The 19,889-nt window shown below is 57.5% G+C and overlaps 1 protein-coding gene across 3 annotated transcripts in view; it reads left to right on the top strand.

Moving 5' to 3' along the window:
* The first annotated feature begins 442 nt into the window (after positions 1-442).
* The window catches only part of ACTR5 (actin related protein 5), a 46,582-nt gene continuing 27,135 nt past the window's right edge, over positions 443-19,889 (top strand). The window contains exons 1-9 of one of the 3 annotated variants that reach the window (XM_076055140.1): positions 443-773; positions 4,510-4,647; positions 6,145-6,383; positions 9,055-9,224; positions 10,722-11,080; positions 14,106-14,331; positions 14,848-14,939; positions 16,235-16,306; positions 17,010-17,176. In XM_076055140.1, the coding sequence (XP_075911255.1) occupies positions 489-773; positions 4,510-4,647; positions 6,145-6,383; positions 9,055-9,224; positions 10,722-11,080; positions 14,106-14,331; positions 14,848-14,939; positions 16,235-16,306; positions 17,010-17,176 (1,748 nt within the window). In that variant the 5' untranslated portion in view covers positions 443-488. The remainder of the gene's footprint in view (positions 774-4,509; positions 4,648-6,144; positions 6,384-9,054; positions 9,225-10,721; positions 11,081-14,105; positions 14,332-14,847; positions 14,940-16,234; positions 16,307-17,009; positions 17,177-19,889) is intronic. The other 2 variants (XM_076055138.1, XM_076055139.1) reach the window with 2 other exon arrangements.

The following is a 19,889-nucleotide window of genomic DNA, read 5'->3' as shown; positions in this document are numbered from 1 at the left end:
TGGTGGTGGGCGTGGTGAGAGTTGTGGGCGTGGTGATGGGCGTGGCGTGGGTTGTGGGTGGGCGTGGTGGTGTTTGTGGATGGGCGTGGTGGTTGGGCGTGGTGAGGGTTGTGGGCGTGGTGGGGTTCGTGGGCGTGGAGGGGTTTGTGGTTGGGTGTGGCGGTAGGCGTGGCGGTGGGCGTGGCGGTGTTTGGCGGTGGGCGTGGCGGTGTTTGTAGGTGGGCGTGGCGGTGAGCGCGGCGGTGTTTGTAGGTGGATGTGGCGGGTGGGCGTGGCGGTGGGCGCGGCGGTGTTTGTAGGTGGGCGTGGTGGGTGGGCGTGGCGGTGAGCGCGGCGGTGTTTGTAGGTGGGCGTGGCGGGTGGGCGTGGCGGTGGGCGCGGCGGTGTTTGTAGGTGGGCGTGGCGGATGGGCGTGGCGGTGGGCGCGGCGGTGTTTGTAAGTAGGCGTGGCGGGTGGGCGTGGCGGCGCGCGTCCCATTTCCGGTGTCATGGCAGCGCCCACGTCCTTGCGTCGTGAGGCTTCTGCGGCCTCGGCCCTCAGCTTCTTCTGCGGGGACTCCGCGCGCTGCCGCCCCGACCCCGTCGGGGTGGCCCCCTGGGCCTCGGGGCCCCTCGCCACGGCGGCCACGGCGCCACCGGCCATTGTCATCGACAACGGCTCGTTCCGGTGCCGCGCCGGGTGGTCGTGCGAGGAGTGTCCGCGACTCGCGTTCAAGAACGTCGTGGCCAAGAACAGGGGCCAGCGCAGCAAGGCCGGGGACTGGGACACGCAGGTGGGGTGTGGTGTGTGTGGGGGGTGTGTGTGTGTGTGGTGTGTGTGTGTGGTGTGTGTGGTGTGTGTGTGTGTGGTTGTGTGTGGTGTGTGGTGTGTGTGATGGTGTGTGGTGTGTGTGGTGTGTGTGATGGTGTGTGTGGTGTGTGTGGTGGTTGTGTGTGTGTGTGGTGGTTGTGTGTGTGTGTGGTGGTTGTGTGTGGTGTGTGGTGGTTGTGTGTGGTGTGTGGTGGTTGTGTGTGGTGTGTGGTGGTTGTGTGTGGTGTGTGTGGTGTGTGTGTGGTGTGTGTGGTGTGTGTGTGTGGTGTGTGTGTGTGGTGGGGGGTGTGTGTGTGTGTGTGGTGTGTGTGTGTGTGGTGGGGGGTGTGTGTGTGGTGTGGTGTGTGTGTGGTGTGTGTGTGTGGTGTGTGTGGTGGTGTGTGGGGTGTGTGGTGTGTGGTGTGTGTGGTGTGTGTGTGGTGTGTGTGTGTGTGGTGGTGTGTGGTGTGTGGGGTTGTGTGTATGTGTGGTGTGTGTGTGGTGTGGTGGTTGTGTGTGGTGTGTGTGGTGTGTGTGTGGTGGTGGTGTGTGGGGTTGTGTGTATGTGTGGTGTGTGTGGTGGTGTGTGTGCTGTGTGGTGTGTGTGATGGTGTGTGTGGTGGTGGTTGTGTGTGTGGTGGTTGTGTGTGTGGTGTGTGTGTGGTGGTGGTGTTGTGGTGTGTGTGTGGTGTTGTGGTGTGTGTGTGGTGGTGGTGTTGTGGTGTGTGTGTGGTGTTGTGGTGTGTGTGTGGTGTGTGGTTGTGTGTGGTGTGTGTGTGTGGTTGTGTGTGGTGTGTGTGTGGTGGTTGTGTGTGGTGTGTGTGTGTGGTGGTTGTGTGTGGTGTGTGTGTGTGGTGTGTGGTTGTGTGTGTGTGGTGTGTGTGTGTGGTGGTTGTGTGTGGTGTGTGTGTGGTGTGTGTGTGGTGTGTGTGTGTGGTGTGTGTGTGGTGTGTGTGGTGTGTGTGGTGGTGTGTGTGGTGTGTGTGTGGTGTGTGTGTGTGTGTGTGTGTGTGTGTGTGGTGTGTGTGTGGTGTGTGTGTGGTGGGGGGTGTGTGGTGTGTGGTGTGTGTGTGTGGTGTGTGTGGTGTGTGTGTGTGTGGTGTGTGTGTGTGGTGTGTGTGTGTGGTGTGTGTGTGGTGTGTGTGGTGGTGTGTGGGGTGTGTGGTGTGTGTGGTGTGTGTGTGTGGTGTGTGTGGTGTGTGTGTGTGGTGTGTGTGTGTGGTGTGTGTGGTGGTGTGTGGGGTGTGTGGTGTGTGGTGTGTGTGGTGTGTGTGTGGTGTGTGTGTGTGTGGTGGTGTGTGGTGTGTGGGGTTGTGTGTATGTGTGGTGTGTGTGTGGTGTGGTGGTTGTGTGTGGTGTGTGTGGTGTGTGTGTGGTGGTGGTGTGTGGGGTTGTGTGTATGTGTGGTGTGTGTGGTGGTGTGTGTGCTGTGTGGTGTGTGTGATGGTGTGTGTGGTGGTGGTTGTGTGTGTGGTGTGTGTGTGGTGGTGGTTGTGTGTGTGGTGTGTGTGTGGTGGTGGTGTTGTGGTGTGTGTGTGGTGTTGTGGTGTGTGTGTGGTGTGTGGTTGTGTGTGGTGTGTGTGTGTGGTTGTGTGTGGTGTGTGTGTGGTGGTTGTGTGTGGTGTGTGTGTGTGGTGGTTGTGTGTGGTGTGTGTGTGTGGTGTGTGGTGTGTGTGTGTGGTGTGTGTGTGTGGTGGTTGTGTGTGTGTGTGGTGTGTGTGGTGTGTGTGGTGTGTGTGGTGTGTGTGTGGTGTGTGTGTGTGTGGTGTATGTGGTGGTGTGGTGGTGTGTGGTGTGTGGGGTTGTGTGTATGTGTGGTGTGTGTGTGGTGTGGTGGTTGTGTGTGGTGTGTGTGTGGTGGTGGTGTGTGGGGTTGTGTGTATGTGTGGTGTGTGTATGTGTGTGTGCTGTGTGGTGTGTGTGATGGTGTGTGTGGTGGTGGTTGTGTGTGTGGTGTGTGTGTGGTGGTGGTTGTGTGTGTGGTGTGTGTGTGGTGGTGGTGTTGTGGTGTGTGTGTGGTGTTGTGGTGTGTGTGTGGTTGTGTGTGGTGTGTGTGTGTGTGGTGTGTGTGTGTGGTGTGTGTGTGTGGTGGTTGTGTGTGGTGGTTGTGTGTGGTGTGTGTGTGTGGTGTGTGGTTGTGTGTGTGTGGTGTGTGTGTGTGGTGGTTGTGTGTGGTGTGTGGTTGTGTGTGGTGTGTGTGTGTGGTGTGTGGTTGTGTGTGGTGTGTGTGTGTGGTGGTTGTGTGGTGTGTCTGTGCGTGTGGGGTGTGTGTGGTGTTGTGGTCTTGTGGTGGTTGTGTGTGGTGTGTGTGTGTGTGGTGTATGTGTGGTGTGTGTGTGGTGTGTGTGTGGTGTGTGTGTGGTGTGTGTGGTGTGTGTGGTGGTGGTTGTGTGTGTGGTGTGTGTGTGGTGGTGGTGTGTGTGTGTGTGGTGTGTGTGTGGTGTGGTGTGTGTGTGTGGTGGTTGTGTATGTGTGTGTGGTGTGTGGTTGTGTGTGGTGTGTGTGTGTGGTGTGTGTGTATGGTGTGTTGTGTGTGTGGTGTGTTGTGTGGTGTGTGTGGTGTGGTGTGTGTGGTGGTGTGTGGGGTTGTGTGTATGTGGTGTGTGTGTGTGTGGTCTGTGGTGGTGTGTGTGTGTGGTATGTGTGTGTGGTGTGTGTATGTGGTGTGTGTGGTGTGTGTGGTGGTGGTGTGTGGGGTTGTGTGTATGTGGTGTGTGTGTGTGGTTGTGTGTGGTGTGGTGTGTTGTGTGTGGGGTGTGTGGTGTGTGTGTGGTGTGTATGTGTGGTGTGTGTGGTGGTGGTTGTGTGTGTGGTGTGTGTGTGGTGTGTGGTGGTGTGATGTGTGGTGGTGGTTGTGTGTGGTGTTGTGGTGGTTGTGTGTGTGGTGTGTGTGTGGTGTGTGTGTGTGGTGTGTGTGATGGTGTGGTGGTGTGTGTGTGGTGTGTGTGGTGGTGGTGTGTGGGGTTGTGTGTATGTGTGGTGTGTGTGGTGGTGGTTGTGTGTGTGGTGTGTGTGGTGGTGGTTGTGTGTGTGGTGTGTGTGGTGGTGTGTGTGCTGTGTGGTGTGTGTGATGGTGTGTGTGGTGGTGGTTGTGTGTGTGGTGTTGTGGTGTGTGTGTGTGGTGTGTGTGTGTGGTGTGTGTGTGTGTGGTTTGTGTGTGTGTGTGTGGTGTGTGTGTGTGGTGTGTGTGTGTGGTTGTGTGTGGTGTGTGTGTGTGGGGTGGCGGTGTGTGTGTGGTGGTTGTGTGGTGTGTGTGTGGTGTGTGTGTTGTGTGTGTGGTGGTTGTGTGTGGTGGTTGTGTGTGGTGTGTGTGTGTGGTGTGTGTGTTGAGTGTGCTGGTGTGTGTGGGGTGGCAGTGTGTGTGGGGTGGCGAGTGGGGTGGTTGCGTGTGGGGTGGTGGTCGTGGGTGTGGTGGGGGTGTGGGTGGTTATGTCTGGTGGGGTGTGTGGTGTGGTAGGATGTGTGGTGTGGTGGGGTGTGTGGTGTGGTGGGGTGTGTGGTGTGGTAGGGCGTGTGGTGTGGTGGGGTGTGTGGTGTGGGGTGGTGTGTGGTGTGGTGGGGTGTGTGGTGTGGTGGGGTGGTGTGGGGGGTTGTGGGAGGGGTGGGGAGAAAACGCGGGGTGGTAGACACGGGAGCGCTGCTCTCAAACCCCCTCCTCCCCCCTCCCCCCTCCTCCCTCCCCCCTCCTCCCTCCTCCCCCCTGGCCCCCCCTGCCCCAGGTAGGGAACGACATCAGCAACATTGAGGTGGTGCGCTGGCTCCTCAAGACGCAGTTCGACCGCAACGTGGTGGTCAACTTCGAGGTGCAGGAGCAGATCTTGGACCACGTGTTCCTGCGCCTGGGGGTCCAGTCGGAGGCACGGGAACGCTCCCCCGCTCGCTCACTCGCTCACCCGCTCGCTCACCCACTCGCTCACCCGCCCGCTCGCTCACCCACTCGCTCACCTACCCACCCACTTGCTTTCCCACTCGTTCACCCACCCACCCACTCGCTCACCCACTCGTTCACCTACCCACCCACTCGCTCACCCACCCACTCGCTCTCCCACTCGTTCACCCACCCACCCACTTGCTCTCCCATTCGTTCACCTACCCACCCACTTGCTCTCCCACTCGTTCACCTACCCACCCACTTGCTCTCCCACTCGTTCACCTACCCAACCACCCTCCCACTTGCTCTCCCACTCGTTCACCTACCCACCCACTCGCTCTCCCACTCGTTCACCTACCCACCCACTTGCTCTCCCACTCATTCACCTACCCACCCACTTGCTCTCCCACTCGTTCACCTACCCACCCACTTGCTCTCCCACTCGTTCACCTACCCACCCACCCACTTGCTCTCCCACTCGTTCACCTACCCACCCACTTGCTCTCCCACTCGTTCACCTACCCACCCACCCACTTGCTCTCCCACTCATTCACCTACCCACCCACCCACTTGCTCTCCCACTCGTTCACCTACCCACCCACTTGCTCTCCCACTCGTTCACCCACCCACCCACCCACCCACTTGCTCTCCCACTCGTTCACCCACCCACCCACTCGCTCTCCCACTCGTTCACCTACCCACCCACTTGCTCTCCCACTCGTTCACCTACCCACCCACTTGCTCTCCCACTCGTTCACCCACCCACCCACTTGCTCTCCCACTCGTTCACCTACCCACCCACTTGCTCTCCCACTCGTTCACCTACCCACCCACTTGCTCTCCCACTCGTTCACCCACCCACCCACTTGCTCTCCCACTCGTTCACCCACCCACCCACTTGTCTCCCACTCGTTCACCTACCCACCCACTTGCTCTCCCACTCGTTCACCCACCCACCCACTTGCTCTCCCACTCGTTCACCCACCCACCCACTCACCCACTCGCTCGCCCACCTGCTTGCCCACCCACCCACTCACTCCCTAGCTTATTTACCCACTCACTCACTTGTGTGTGTGTGTTCCTGCCTGTGTGTGTGTGACCCTGTGTGTGTGTAACCCTGTGTGTGTGTGTAACCCTGTGTGTGTCTGTGTGTGTTATTTACCCACTCACTCACTTGTGTGTGTGTGTGTAACCCTGTGTGTGTGTGTGACCCTGTGTGTGTGTGTAACCCTGTGTGTGTGTGTAACCCTGTGTGTGTCTGTGTGTGTGTGTAACCCTGTGTGTGTGACCCTGTGTGTGTGTGTAACCCTGTGTGTGTGTGTAACCCTGTGTGTGTGTAACCCTGTGTGTGTGTATAACCCTGTGTGTGTGTGTAACCCTGTGTGTGTGTAACCCTGTGTGTGTGTGTAACCCTGTGTGTGTGTAACCCTGTGTGTGTGTGTAACCCTGTGTGTGTGTAACCCTGTGTGTGTGTGTGTGACAGGGCAAGGTGGATCACAGCGTGGTGCTCACCGAGCCCGTGTGTAACCCGGCGTGCTCCCGCGCCCTCATGTCCGAACTCCTCTTCGAGTGCTACTCGGTGCCGAGGCTGTGCCTGGGCGTGGACGCCCTCTTCAGCTGCCAGCGCGAGATGGCCACGCTGGCCGGCGGCGGCGGGGGAAGCGCCTTGGTCGTCTCGGCCGGATACCACAGCACCCACGTGCTGCCTGTGCTCAACGGACGGTGTGTGGTGTGTGTGGTGTGGTGTAGTGTGTGTGGTGTGGTGTGTGTGTGGTGTGTGTGGTGTGGTGTGGTGTGTGTGGTGTGGTGTGGTGTGTGTGGTGTGGTGTGTGTGGTGTAGTGCATGTGGTGTAGTGTGTGTGGTGTGGTGCGGTGTGTGTGGTGTAGTGTGGTTTGTGTGGTGTAGTGTGTGGTGTAGTGTGTGGTGTAGTGTGGTTTGTGTGGTGTGGTGTGTGTGGTGTAGTGTGTGTGGTGTAGTGTGTGTGGCGGTCCTGCACAGATGCCATATTTTCTGTCCGTCTGCTACAGCAGAGGTGTAGGGAATTCCAACAAGACCTACATCTCTGCTTTATTGACCTGGTCAAGGCCTATGATACCATCAGTAGGCCTGGTCTCTGGGTTGTTCTTCGTGCTTTTGGAGTACCTGACCCTCTGCTCACGATCATTAAGGACCTTCATGATGGTGAGTGGGCCCGGGTAAAACTACGTGGCCGGGAGTCAGAGCCATTCCCTGTTAACCTTGGGGTGCGACAGGGATGTCCTCTGGCTCCCACATTATTTAACATCTATTTTGACCACGTAGTTCGTGAAGCCTTCAATAGCTGTACCGGGGGAATCTCCATATGGTACAGATATAATGGGAGGCTGATCGACGCCCGGGTGCGGTCAAGGTATGGCTCCCTATTGCTCAACCACGTTACGTATGCTGATGATTTGGTAATAGCTGCTCATTCAGAGGAGGAGTTGGAGACGCTGCTGCTGAGACTGGAGCGTACCATCGGACACTCTACCCCCACAACTCCCAATCGGTGATGGGGCAGTTGTGGAGAGAGTGGAGAGTTTCCCATACCTGGGCAGTGTGCTTATGACTGGCTCCAGTTTAACAGCAGAGGTCTCACTCCGAATCAGTCGAGCGGCAATATCTTTTCATCGGTTGCGTAACGCTGTGTGGAAGCTATCTGGTCTGTTGCTCCGCACTAAGCTTCAGGTCTTCTCGGCCACGGTCATTCCCTCCCTTCTCTACGCTTGCGAAACCTGGACCCCCCTAATGGAACATCTTCGCCGGTTAGAAACATTTAGGCTGGCCTGCCTACGATCCATCCTGAGTTTAACCAGACTGGATTGTGTGAGGAGCTCACAAATCCTTGAAAGATCTAGGCAAGGTCCCATCGGTGAGCTTCTCCGGCAGGCAAGGCTGCGATGGCTGGGTCATGTAGCCCGCATGCCCAGCCACCGCATGCCGAAACAGCTTTTGTTCGGCCGGATCGAGGGGGCTAAGCGGGCGCGGCACGGGCTAGAGAAGAGATGGAGTGATGTGGTACAGGAGGACGTGGAGCTGAGTGGACTTGCCGATGACTGGTACCAGCGGTGTCAAGATCGGCCTCTGTGGAGGAGGCTCGTGAAGGATGCTAATGGGCAGTTGGAGGCAGTCGCCCTCCAACAACAACGGAGGGCGGAGGAGCGATGCTCAGAACAACGAGCGGAGCGCCGGGTGGCTAAAGCACAGCAGGTTGGCACAGTAGGGGGCACAGGTGGTGCACCAGCCAGTCATCTCAGTCAGTTGACCCGTGGCACCTGGGTCTGCCCCGTGACCTCCTGCCAGCGGGCGTTCCACACTTCATGTGGCCTCAGGGTGCACATAGCCTGGCACAAGCGTCCTGGTGACGTCACCGCCACTTAGTGGCGAATGGCGGTTGTTGTTGTGGTGTAGTGTGTGTGGTGTAGTGTGTGTGGTGTAGTGTGTGGGGAGCGATAGTGTAGCGGTTAGCGCGCTGCGCTATGAACCTGGCGACCCGGGTTCGATTCCCGCTCACGGCCAACACCAGTGACGATTATCTGAACCGGTCTTGGGCCTCCCCTAGGTCGACTCAGCCTCAAATGAGTACCTGGTGCGGTGTGTAAACATCGCCACTAGGGAAACAAAGGCGGTCGAGCGTGGTGCTGGCCACCCACCCCCTCGTGTACCGTTCCGGCCTTCATAGGTGCTCGCTAACAGCACTTGCCCCTACAGTCTGTTACAGGCTATATGGGGGATCTTTGTCTTTGTGGTGTAGTGTGTGTGTAGTGTGTGTAGGTTGTAGTGCAGTGCAGTGTGTGGTGTAGCGTTTGTGGAGCACGTGCGCCCGTATCTGCGTGTGTCTCTCCGTCTCCGCCCGTGTCTCCGTCTCCGCCCGTGTCTCTCCATCTCCGCCCGTGTCTCCATCTCCGCCTGTCTCTCCATCTCCGCCTGTGTCTCTCCATCTCCGCCCGTGTCTCTCCATCTCCGCCCGTGTCTCCGTCTCCGCCCGTGTCTCCATCTCCGCCTGTCTCTCCATCTCCGCCCGTGTCTCCATCTCCGCCCGTGTCTCTCCATCTCCGCCCGTGTCTCCGTCTCCGCCCGTGTCTCTCCATCTCCGCCTGTGTCTCCGTCTCCGCCCGTGTCTCCGTCTCCGCCCGTGTCTCTCCATCTCCGCCCGTGTCTCCCCATCTCCGCCCGTGTCTCCCCATCTCCGCCCGTGTCTCTCCATCTCCGCCGGTGTCTCCCCATCTTCGCCCGTGTCTCTCCATCTCCGCCGGTGTCTCTCCATCTCCGCCCGTGTCTCCCCATCTCCGCCGGTGTCTCCCCATCTCCGCCGGTGTCTCCCCATCTCCGCCCGTGTCTCTCCGTCTCCGCCCGTGTCTCCGCTCCCCGCAGGCTGGACGCTCGCCACTGCAAGCGCATCAACGTAGGCGGCGCCCACGCCACCGCCTACCTGCAGCGCCTGCTGCAACTCAAGTACCCCGGCCTGCTGGGGGCCGCCACGCTCAGCCGTGCCGAGGAGCTGCTGCACCGGCACGGCTACGTGGCGCTGGACTACGCCGAGGGTGAGCGCCGGGATGGGCGAGTGGGCGGCTGCCCCTCTAGCCCAGCCCAGCCCAGCCATGCCCAGCCCCTCTACCCTACCACCCACCAACTCGTCTCTACCCTACCCACCAACCCCTCTCCCCACCCACCCAACCCACACCTCTCCCCTACCACCCACCAACTCCTCTCTTTCCTACCACCCACCAACTCCTCTCTCCTCTACCACCCACCAACCCCTCTCTCCTCTACCACCCACCAACCCCTCTCTCCTCTACCACCCACCAACTCGTCTCTTCCCCTACCACCCACCAACTCCTCTCTACCCTACCCTACCACCCACCCCTCTCTCCTCCCCCCCACCCACCCCAGTCCCCTACCACCCACCAACTCCTCTCTTCCCCTCCCACCCACTAACTCGTCTCTCCCCTACCACCCACTAACTCGTCTCTACCCTACCACCCACCAACTGCTCTCTCCCCTACCACCCACCAACTCCTCTCCCCTACCACCCACCAACTCGTCTCTACCCTACCACCCACCAACTCGTCTCTCCCCTACCACCCACCAACTCCTCTCCCCTACCACCCACCAACTCGTCTCTTCCCCTACCACCCACCAACTCCTCTCTCCCCTACCACCTACCAACTGCTCTCTCCCCTACCACCCACCAACCCCTCTCTCCCCTACCACCCACCAACTCCTCTCTTCCCTACCACCCACCAACTCCTCTCTACCCTACCACCCACTAACTCCTCTCTCCCCTACCACCCACCAACCCCTCTCTCCCCTACCACCCACCAACTCCTCTCTTCCCTACCACCCACCAACTCCTCTCTACCCTACCCTACCACCCACCCCTCTCTCCTCCCCCCCACCCACCCCAGTCCCCTACCACCCACCAACTCCTCTCTTCCCCTACCACCCACCAACTCGTCTCTCCCCTACCACCCACCAACTCGTCTCTCCCCTACCACCCACCAACTCCTCTCTTCCCTACCACCCACCAACTCCTCTCTACCCTACCCTACCACCCACCCCTCTCTCCTCCCCCCCACCCACCCCAGTCCCCTACCACCCACCAACTCCTCTCTTCCCCTACCACCCACCAACTCGTCTCTCCCCTACCACCCACCAACTCGTCTCTCCCCTACCACCCACCAACTCCTCTCTTCCCCTACCACCCACCAACTCCTCTCCCCTACCACCCACCAACTCGTCTCTCCCCTACCACCCACCAACTCGTCTCTCCCCTACCACCCACCAACTCCTCTCTTCCCCTACCACCCACCCGTCTCTCCTCCCCTACCACCCACCAACTCCTCTCTCCCCTACCACCCACTCCTCTCCCCTACCACCCACCCACCCCTCTCCCCTACCTACCACCCACCCACCCCTCTCCCCCCCCTCTCTCCCCCACACCACCAACTCACCCATTAACCCCTCTCCCCCACCCCTCTCCTACCAACCCACCCACCCCTCCCCCCTCTCCCCCCCACCCCCTCCCCCCACCACGACAGAGTTGGAGCGTTGGCGCTGCCCTGACTACTACCACGCTCAGGTGCGGCGCTACCAGCTGCCGGTGCCGGGCCGTGTCGCCGCCGCGGCCGCGGCTGCCGCGGCCGCGGTGGCGGCCGGGACGGTGGGGCTGGAGGAGCGTCAGCGGCTGCAGCAGCAGCAGCAGCAGCAGCAGCAGCGGCTGCAGCAGCAGCAGCAGCAGCAGCAGCGGCTGCTGGAAGGGAACCACAGGAGGAAGAGGAGGAGGAGCGGCGGTGGTGGTGGTGGTGGCGGTGGTGGCGGTGGTGGCGGTGGTGGCGGTGGTGCCGCAGGGAGGCTGCAGCTGCTACAGCAGAGGCTGGAGAGGCTGATGGCTGTGCAGGTGTGGGGGGATGTGTGGGGGGATGTGTGGGGGGGTGTGTGGGGGGGTGTGTGGGGAGAATGTTCGAACGCTCGCTGCGGAGGAGGAGAGGCTGCCCACTCCTCTGTCGGGAGCTGGACCGGTACCGCCTGGATCTCTGTGGCATTCAGGAGGGTCCGGTGGACCGGCTCTGGCTCCTGCCACCATGAGGGGTGGACAGTCCTCTACTCGGGGCAGCAGACTGCCAAACAACAGGATGTGGCTCTTCTCCTGAATAAAAGAATGAAGGGGAGCGTGGGAGCGTGGCGGTGAGGTGTGGGAAGCTCTAAGCCCCAGGCTACTTTGGGCTCGCCTTCCCATCAACCGGAGGCGAGGAATGGTGGTCGTGGTTACTTATGCCCCCACCGAAGACGAACATCCGTGGAGAGATGCAGGCAAGGCCGATGAGTCAGATGCCTTCCTTGACCTCCTGCCACAGGTGCTGGCTAAAGTGGCCCCTCGGGATAGAGTCATCTTGTTGGGTGACTTCAATGCCCGAGTTGGTCATGATGCTGGCACCTGGTCTGGAGTGATTGGAGGGCATGGGCCAGATCAGCTCAATAACAACGGTAGGAGGCTGCTAGATTTTTGTGCCGCCCATGGGCTTGTAATTACCAACACGCTGTTCCGGCATCGGCGCATCCACACAACATCATGGATGCATGCCAGGTCCAAGCAAGAACATCTGCTGGACTAAATCGTGACGGACCAGCGGATGCGTGCCCATGTCCTTGACACCAGGAGCTACCGTGGAGCTGATCTGCCCTCTGACCATCGACTAGTCATCTGTAAGATGCACCTGCCATTCTTCCACTCCGGTGGTGGGTGTTCACCCAGGACCCCATTCAAACCCAAGGTGGCCTGGTCTCAGCTAGGTGATGAAATTTGCAAGCGAGAATTTAATCATCGCTTGCGGCTGGGGTTAGCATCGTCCCCCACTCCTCCTGATGTCGAGGGTAAATGGGCGAGGTTTAGGACTGTGACTCATGCAGCTGCAATGGCTGCTTTGGGTATACTGTCCAGACCTCCCCAGAGACCCTGGCTGACAGAGGAGGTGTTCAGGCTGGTTGAGAAAAAGCAACAGGCCCACTTTTATTGTCTACAGCATCCCACGTCGGAGAATGAGGAGACTTACCGCAGCCTTTGCTCGGAGGTTCGGAGAGCCGTGAGGCGCTGCAAGGATGGGTGGTGGTCGCGGGTTGCTGAGGAGATGGAGTCTGCCTCAATGGCCCACAATCACAAATCACTATTTAACTCCATCAAAAAAGTAACCTGCAGCACCACACCTACAGTGAGGGAAAAAAGTATTTGATCCCCTGCTGATTTTGTACGTTTGCCCACTGACAAAGAAATGATCAGTCTATCATTTTAATGGTAGGTTTATTTGAACAGTGAGAGACAGAATAACAACAAAATCCAGAAAAACGCACGTCAAAAATGTTATAAATTGATTTGCATTTTAATGAGGGAAATAAATATTTGACCCCCTCTCAATCAGAAAGATTTATGGCTCCCAGGTGTCTTTATACAGGTAACGAGCTGAGATTAGGAGCACACTCTTAAAGGCAGTGCTCCTAATCTCAGCTTGTTAACTGTATAAAAGACACCTGTCCACAGAAGCAATCAATCAATCAGATTCCAAACTCTCCACCATGGCCAAGACCAAAGAGCTCTCCAAGGATGTCAGGGACAAGATTGTAGACCTACACAAGGCTGGAATGGGCTACAAGAACCATTGCCAAGCAGCTTGGTGAGAAGGTGACAACAGTTGGTGCGATTATTCGCAAATGGAAGAAACACAAAATAACTGTCAATCTCCCTCGGCCTGGGGCTCCATGCAAGATCTCACCTCGTGGAGTTGCAATGATCATGAGAACGGTGATGAATCAGCCCAGAACTACACGGGAGGATCTTGTCAATGATCTCAAGGCAGCTGGGACCATAGTCACTAAGAAAACAATTGGTAACACACTACGCCGTGAAGGACTGGAAACATTTAGGGTTGACCTGCCTATGATCCATCCTGGGTTTAACCAGGCTGGATTGTATGAGGAGCTCACGAATCCTTGAAAGATCTGGGCAAGGTCCCATCGATGAGCTCCTCCGGCAGGCAAGGCTGCGTTGGCTGGGTCATGTAGCCCGCATGCCCAGCCACCGCATGCCGAAACAGCTTTTGTTCGGCCGGATTGAGGGGGCTAAACGGGCGCGGCACGGGCTAGAGAAGAGATGGAGTGATGTGGTACAGGAGGACGTGGAGCTGAGTGGACTTGCCGATGACCGGTACCAGCGGTGTCAAGATCGGCCTCTGTGGAGGAGGCTCGTGAAGGATGCTACTGGGCAGTTGGAGGTAGTCGCTCTCCAACAACAACGGAGGGCGGAGGAGCGACGCTCACAACAACGAGCGGAGCGCCGGGTGGCTAAAGCACAGCAGGTTGGCACAGTAGGGGGCACAGGTGGTGCATCAGCCAGTCATCTCAGTCAGTCGACCCGTGGCACCTGGGTCTGCCCCGTGACCTCCTGCCAGCGGGCGTTCGACACTTCACGTGGCCTCAGGGTGCACATAGCCTGGCACAAGCGTCATGGTGACGTCACCGCCACTTTGTGGCGTGTGGAGGGGTGCGTGGCGGGGGGGGTGCGTGGGGGGGGGCGTGGGGGGGGGGGTGTGGGGAGATGTCCGTGAGGGAACCTTCGGCGGAAATCCAAAAAGTTGCCCCTCCTGCTGCTGCCCCTACAACCCCTACTGCTGCCCCTACTGCTGCCCCTACTGCTGCCCCTACAACCCCTACTGCTGCCCCTACTGCTGCCCCTCCTGCTGCTGCCCCTACAACCCCTACTGCTGCCCCTACTGCTGCCCCCACTGCTGCCCCTACTGCTGCCCCTCCTGCTGCCCCTACTGCTGCCCCTACTGCTGCCCCTCCTGCTGCCCCTACAACCCCTACTGCTGCCCCTACTGCTGCCCCTACTGCTGCCCCCACTGCCCCTCCTGCTGCCCCTCCTGCTGCCCCAGGCGCTGCGGGCGAGGGGCGAGGAGGAGCGCTTCGTGCGAGCGCTGCGGGAGCTGAAGATGGAGTCGGCGCTGGAGCTGCGTGGTGCCATCGCTCGGCTCCACGCCAACGTCGCGGAAGTCACACGCGGTGGTGGTGGCGGTGGTGGTGGTGGTGGCGGTGGTGGTGGTGGTGGTGGTGGTGGCGGTGGTGGTGGCGGTGCGGAGCCGGACATCGACGTTGTGTCGAGTAAGTGGTGACGTCGGCGGTGGTGATAACGATGGTGGTGGTGGTGGTGGCGGTGACGGTGGTGACGGTGGTGATGACGATGATGGTGGTGGTGGTGGCGGTGGTGATGACGATGGTGGTGGTGGTGGTGGCGGTGGTGGCGGTGACGGTGGTGATGACGATGATGGTGGTGGTGTTGGTGGTGGCGGTGGTGGTGGCGGTGACGGTGATGATGGTGGTGTGGTGGTGGCGGTGGTGATGACGATGGTGGTGGTGGTGGTGGCGGTGGTGGCGGTGACGGTGGTGGCGGTGATGATGATGGTGTGGTGGTGGTGACGGTGGTGGTGATGGCAGTGGTGATGATGTTGGTGATGTGATGGTGTGGTGGTGACGATGGTGGTGACGGTGGCGGTGATGTGATGTTGGTAATGTGATGGTGATGATGATGGTGGTGTGGTGGTGACGATGCTGGTGTGGTGGTGACGCTCCCTCCCCCCCCCATCTCCCCCACCGGGTCACGTGACGTCGTCCGGCCAGCCGGGGGTCAGAGGTCGAGCTGCAAGGAGGAGGACGAAGAGGAAGACGACGATGACGACGATGACGACGACGATGACGACTCGGATGATGAGGTGAGAGAGTGGTGAGCGGTGAGACAGTGGTGAGCGGTGAGACAGTGGTGAGCGGTGAGTGAGTGGTGAGCGGTGAGAGAGCGGTGAGTGAGTGGTGAGCGGTGAGCGAGTGGTGAGCGGTGAGTGGTGAGCGGTGAGAGAGTGGTGAGAGAGTGGTGAGTGAGTGGTGAGCGGTGAGTGAGTGGTGAGCGGTGAGCGAGTGGTGAGCGGTGAGTGGTGAGCGGTGAGAGAGTGGTGAGAGAGTGGTGAGTGAGTGGTGCGCGGAGAGTGGTGAACGGTGAGAGAGTGGTGAGCGGTGAGAGAGTGGTGAGCGGAGAGTGGTGAGCGGCGAATGGTGAATGGTGAGCGGTGAGTGGTGAGCGGTGAGCGGTGAGTGGTGAGCGAGTGGTGAGCGAGTGGTGAGCGGTGAGCGGTGAGCGAGTGGTGAGCGGTGAGTGGTGAGTGGTGAGCGGTGAGTGGTGAGCAGTGAGCGGTGAATGGTGAGTGGTGAGAGGTGAATGGTGAGCGGTGAGTGGTGAGAGGTGAATGGTGAGCGGTGAGTGGTGAGTGGCGAGCGGTGAGTGGTGAGCGGTGAGTGGTGAGTGGTGAGCGGTGAGTGGTGAGCGGTGAGTGGTGAGTGGTGAGCGGTGAGTGGTGAGTGGTGAGCGGTGAGCGGGGAACTCACCACGAGCAGCGGCTATCGCCGTGACGACAATGAGAGTGCTGATGGTGGTGATGGTGGTGGTGATGGTGGTGGTGGTGGTGATGGTGGTGGTGGTGGTGGTGGTGATGGTGGTGGTGGTGGTGATGGTGGTGGTGGTGATAGTGGTGGTGATGGTGGTGATGGTGGTGATGGTGGTGGTGGTGATGGTGGTGGTGGTGATGGTGGTGGTGATGGTGATGGTGGTGGTGATGGTGGTGATGGTGGTGGTGATGGTGGTGGTGATGTTGATGATATTGGTGAAGATGGTGATGATGGTGGTGTTCATGGTGATGATGGTGATGATGGTGATGATGGTGATGATGGTGATGGTGGTGATGGTGGTGATGGTGGTGATGGTGGTGATGGTGGTGATGATGGTGGTGGTGATGGTAGTGATGTTGGTGATGTTGGTGATGTTGGTGATGGTGGTGATGGTGGTGATGATGGTGATGATGGTGCTGATGGTGGTGGTGATGGTAGTGATGTTGGTGATGGTGGTGATGTTGATGATGTTGGTGATGATGGTGGTGATGATGATGGTGTTCATGGTGGTGATGGTGGTGATGGTGGTGATGATGGTGATGGTGGTGATGATGATGTTGATGGCTCACAGGAGCTGAGTGACTTGGAGCAGCTGATGGGTGACCAGGAGCCAGAGCCAGACAAGTTACCCAATCTCATGCAGGTGACTCTACGGGTCTCTATGATGAGTCTATGGGTCTCTGCTGTGTGATGAGTCTATGGCTCTCTGCTGTGTGATGAGTCTATGGGTCTCTGCTGTGTGATGAGTCTATGGGTCTCTGTGTGTGATGAGTCTATGGGTCTCTGCTGTGTGATGAGTCTATGGGTCTCTGCTGTGTGATGAGTCTATGGGTCTCTGCTGTGTGATGAGTCTATGGCTGTCTGCTGTGTGATGAGTCTATGGGTCTCTGTGTGGTGAGTCTATGGGTCTCTGCTGTGTGATGAGTCTATGTGTCTCTGCTGTGTGATGAGTCTATGGGTCTCTCTGTGTGATGAGTCTATGGGTCTCTGCTGTGTGATGAGTCTATGGGTCTCTGCTGTGTGATGAGTCTATGTGTCTCTGCTGTGTGATGAGTCTATGGGTCTCTGCTGTGTGATGAGTCTATGGGACTCTGCTGTGTGATGAGTCTATGGGTCTCTGCTGTGTGATGAGTCTATGGCTCTCTGCTGTGTGATGAGTCTATGGGTCTCTGCTGTGTGATGAGTCTATGGGTCTCTGCCGAGTGATGAGTCTATGGGTCTCTGCTGTGTGATGAGTCTATGGGTCTCTATGATGAATCTATGGTTCTCTGTGTGATGAGTCTATGGGTCTCATTCACACACATACACGCACACACACACGTACGTACACACACACACACATGCAGCCGCAGCAGCAGCAGCAACAGCCGCAGCAGCTGGCACGCCTAGCAGAGCTCTACCAGATGCACGTGGGACTGGAGCGAGTGCGTGCCCCTGAAGTTCTCTTCCAGCCCTCACTGATCGGGGAGGACAGCGCAGGGCTGGCCGAGACGCTGGCCTTCGTGCTGAGTCGGTGAGTCACTCAGTCAGTCAGTCACTCAGTCAGTCCGTCAGTCAGTCAGTCAGTCACTCAGTCAGTCACTCAGTCACTCAGTCAGTCAGTCACTCAGTCACTCAGTCAGTCACTCAGTCAGTCACTCAGTCACTCAGTCAGTCACTCAGTCACCAGAGACGCTGGCCTTCGTGCTGAGTCGGTGAGTCACTCAGTCAGTCAGTCACTCAGTCACTCAGTCAGTCACTCAGTCAGTCACTCAGTCAGTCAGTCAGTCACTCAGTCAGTCAGTCAGTCACTCAGTCAGTCACTCAGTCAGTCACTCAGTCACTCAGTCAGTCAGTCAGTCACTCAGTCAGTCACTCAGTCAGTCACTCAGTCACTCAGTCAGTCAGTCACTCAGTCAGTCACTCACTCAGTCACTCATTCAGTCAGTCACTCACTCAGTCAGTCAGTCACTCACTCAGTCAGTCAGTCACTCAGTCAGTCACTCAGTCAGTCAGTCACTCAGTCACTCAGTCAGTCACTCAGTCAGTCACTCAGTCAGTCAGTCAGTCACTCAGTCAGTCATTCAGTCAGTCAGTCAGTCACTCAGTCAGTCACTCAGTCAGTCACTCACTCAGTCAGTCACTCAGTCACTCAGTCAGTCAGTCACTCACTCAGTCAGTCAGTCACTCAGTCAGTCACTCAGTCAGTCACTCAGTCAGTCACGCAGTCACTCACTCAGTCAGTCAGTCACTCACTCAGTCACTCAGTCAGTCACTCAGTCAGTCAGTCAGTCAGTCACTCAGTCACTCAATCAGTCACTCAGTCACTCAGTCAGTCAGTTACTCAGTCACTCAGTCAGTCACTCAGTCAGTCAGTTACTCAGTCACTCACTCAGTCACTCAGTCAGTCAGTCACTCAGTCAGTCACTCAGTCAGTCACTCAGTCAGTCACTCAGTCAGTCAGTCACTCAGTCAGTCAGTCACTCAGTCACCAGAGACGCTGGCCTTCGTGCTGAATCGGTGAGTCACTCAGTCAGTCACTCAGTCAGTCACTCAGTCAGTCACTCAGTCAGTCAGTTACTCAGTCACTCAGTCAGTCAGTTACTCAGTCACTCAGTCAGTCACTCAGTCAGTCAGTTACTCAGTCACTCAGTCAGTCACTCAGTCACTCAGTCAGTCAGTTACTCAGTCACTCAGTCACTCAGTCAGTCAGTCACTCAGTCAGTCACTCAGTCAGTCACTCAGTCAGTCACTCAGTCAGTCAGTCACTCAGTCAGTCAGTCACTCAGTCACCAGAGACGCTGGCCTTCGTGCTGAATCGGTGAGTCACTCAGTCAGTCACTCAGTCAGTCACTCAGTCAGTCACTCAGTCAGTCAGTTACTCAGTCACTCAGTCAGTCAGTTACTCAGTCACTCAGTCAGTCACTCAGTCAGTCAGTTACTCAGTCACTCAGTCAGTCACTCAGTCACTCAGTCAGTCAGTTACTCAGTCACTCAGTCACTCAGTCAGTCACTCAGTCAGTCAGTTACTCAGTCACTCAGTCAGTCACTCATTCAGTCACTCACTCAGTCAGTCACTCAGTCAGTCAGTCACTCAGTCAGTCACTCAGTCAGTCACTCAGTCAGTCAGTCACTCAGTCAGTCAGTCACTCAGTCACCAGAGACGCTGGCCTTCGTGCTGAATTGGTGAGTCACTCAGTCACTCAGTCACTCAGTCAGTCACTCAGTCAGTCACTCAGTCAGTCACTCAGTCAAACTCAGTCACTCAGTCAGTCACTCAGTCACTCAGTCAGTCACTCAGTCAGTCACTCAGTCAGTCAGTCACTCACTCAGTCACTCAGTCAGTCACTCAGTCAGTCAGTCACTCAGTCACTCACTCACTCAGTCACTCAGTCAGTCAGTCACTCACTCAGTCACTCACTCAGTCAGTCACTCAGTCAGTCACTTATTCAGTCAGTCAGTCAGTCACTCAGTCAGTCACTCAGTCACTCACTCAGTCACTCAGTCACCAGAGACGCTGGCCTTCGTGCTGAGTCGGTGAGTCACTCACTCAATCAGTCACTCAGTCAGTCACTCAGTTAGTCACTCACTCAGTCAGCCACTCAGTCAGTCACTCAATCAGTCACTCACTCAGTCACTCAGTCTGTCAGTCACTCAATCAGTCACTCACTCAGTCACTCAGTCATTCACTCAGTCACTCATTCACTCACTCAGTCAGTTACTCAGTCACTCATTCACTCAGTCACTCATTCACTCACTCATTCACTCACTCATTCACTCAGTCACTCACTCAGTCACTCAGTCACTCATTCAGTCACCAGAGAAGCTGGCCTTCGTGCTGAGTCGGTGAGTCACTCATTCACTCAGTCACTCATTCATTCACTCAGTCACTCATTCATTCACTCATTCACTCACTCATTCACTCAGTCACTCACTCAGTCAGTCACTCACTCAGTCCCTCACTCAGTCACTCACTCAGTCAATCACTCAGTCACTCATTTACTCACTCACTCAGTCACTCACTCAGTCAGTTACTCAGTCACTCACTCAGTCAATCACTCACTCAGTCACTCATTTACTCAGTCAGTCAGTTACTTAGTCACTCAGTCAGTGAGTGAGTCTCTGAGTGAGTGAGTCTCTGAGTGAGAGAGTGAGTCTCTGTGTGAGTGAGTCTCTGAGTGAGTGACTAAGTCTCTGAGTGAGTGAGTCTCTGAGTGGGTCTCTGAGTGAGTGAGTCTCTGAGTGAG

The sequence above is a fragment of the Petromyzon marinus genome, chromosome 69 (assembly GCF_048934315.1).
Source record: "Petromyzon marinus isolate PM22_M1 ecotype Great Lakes invasive population chromosome 69, UKy_Petmar_22M1.pri1.0, whole genome shotgun sequence".
Lineage (NCBI taxonomy): Eukaryota > Metazoa > Chordata > Hyperoartia > Petromyzontiformes > Petromyzontidae > Petromyzon > Petromyzon marinus.
This window is presented reverse-complemented; position numbering and strand designations above follow the sequence as displayed.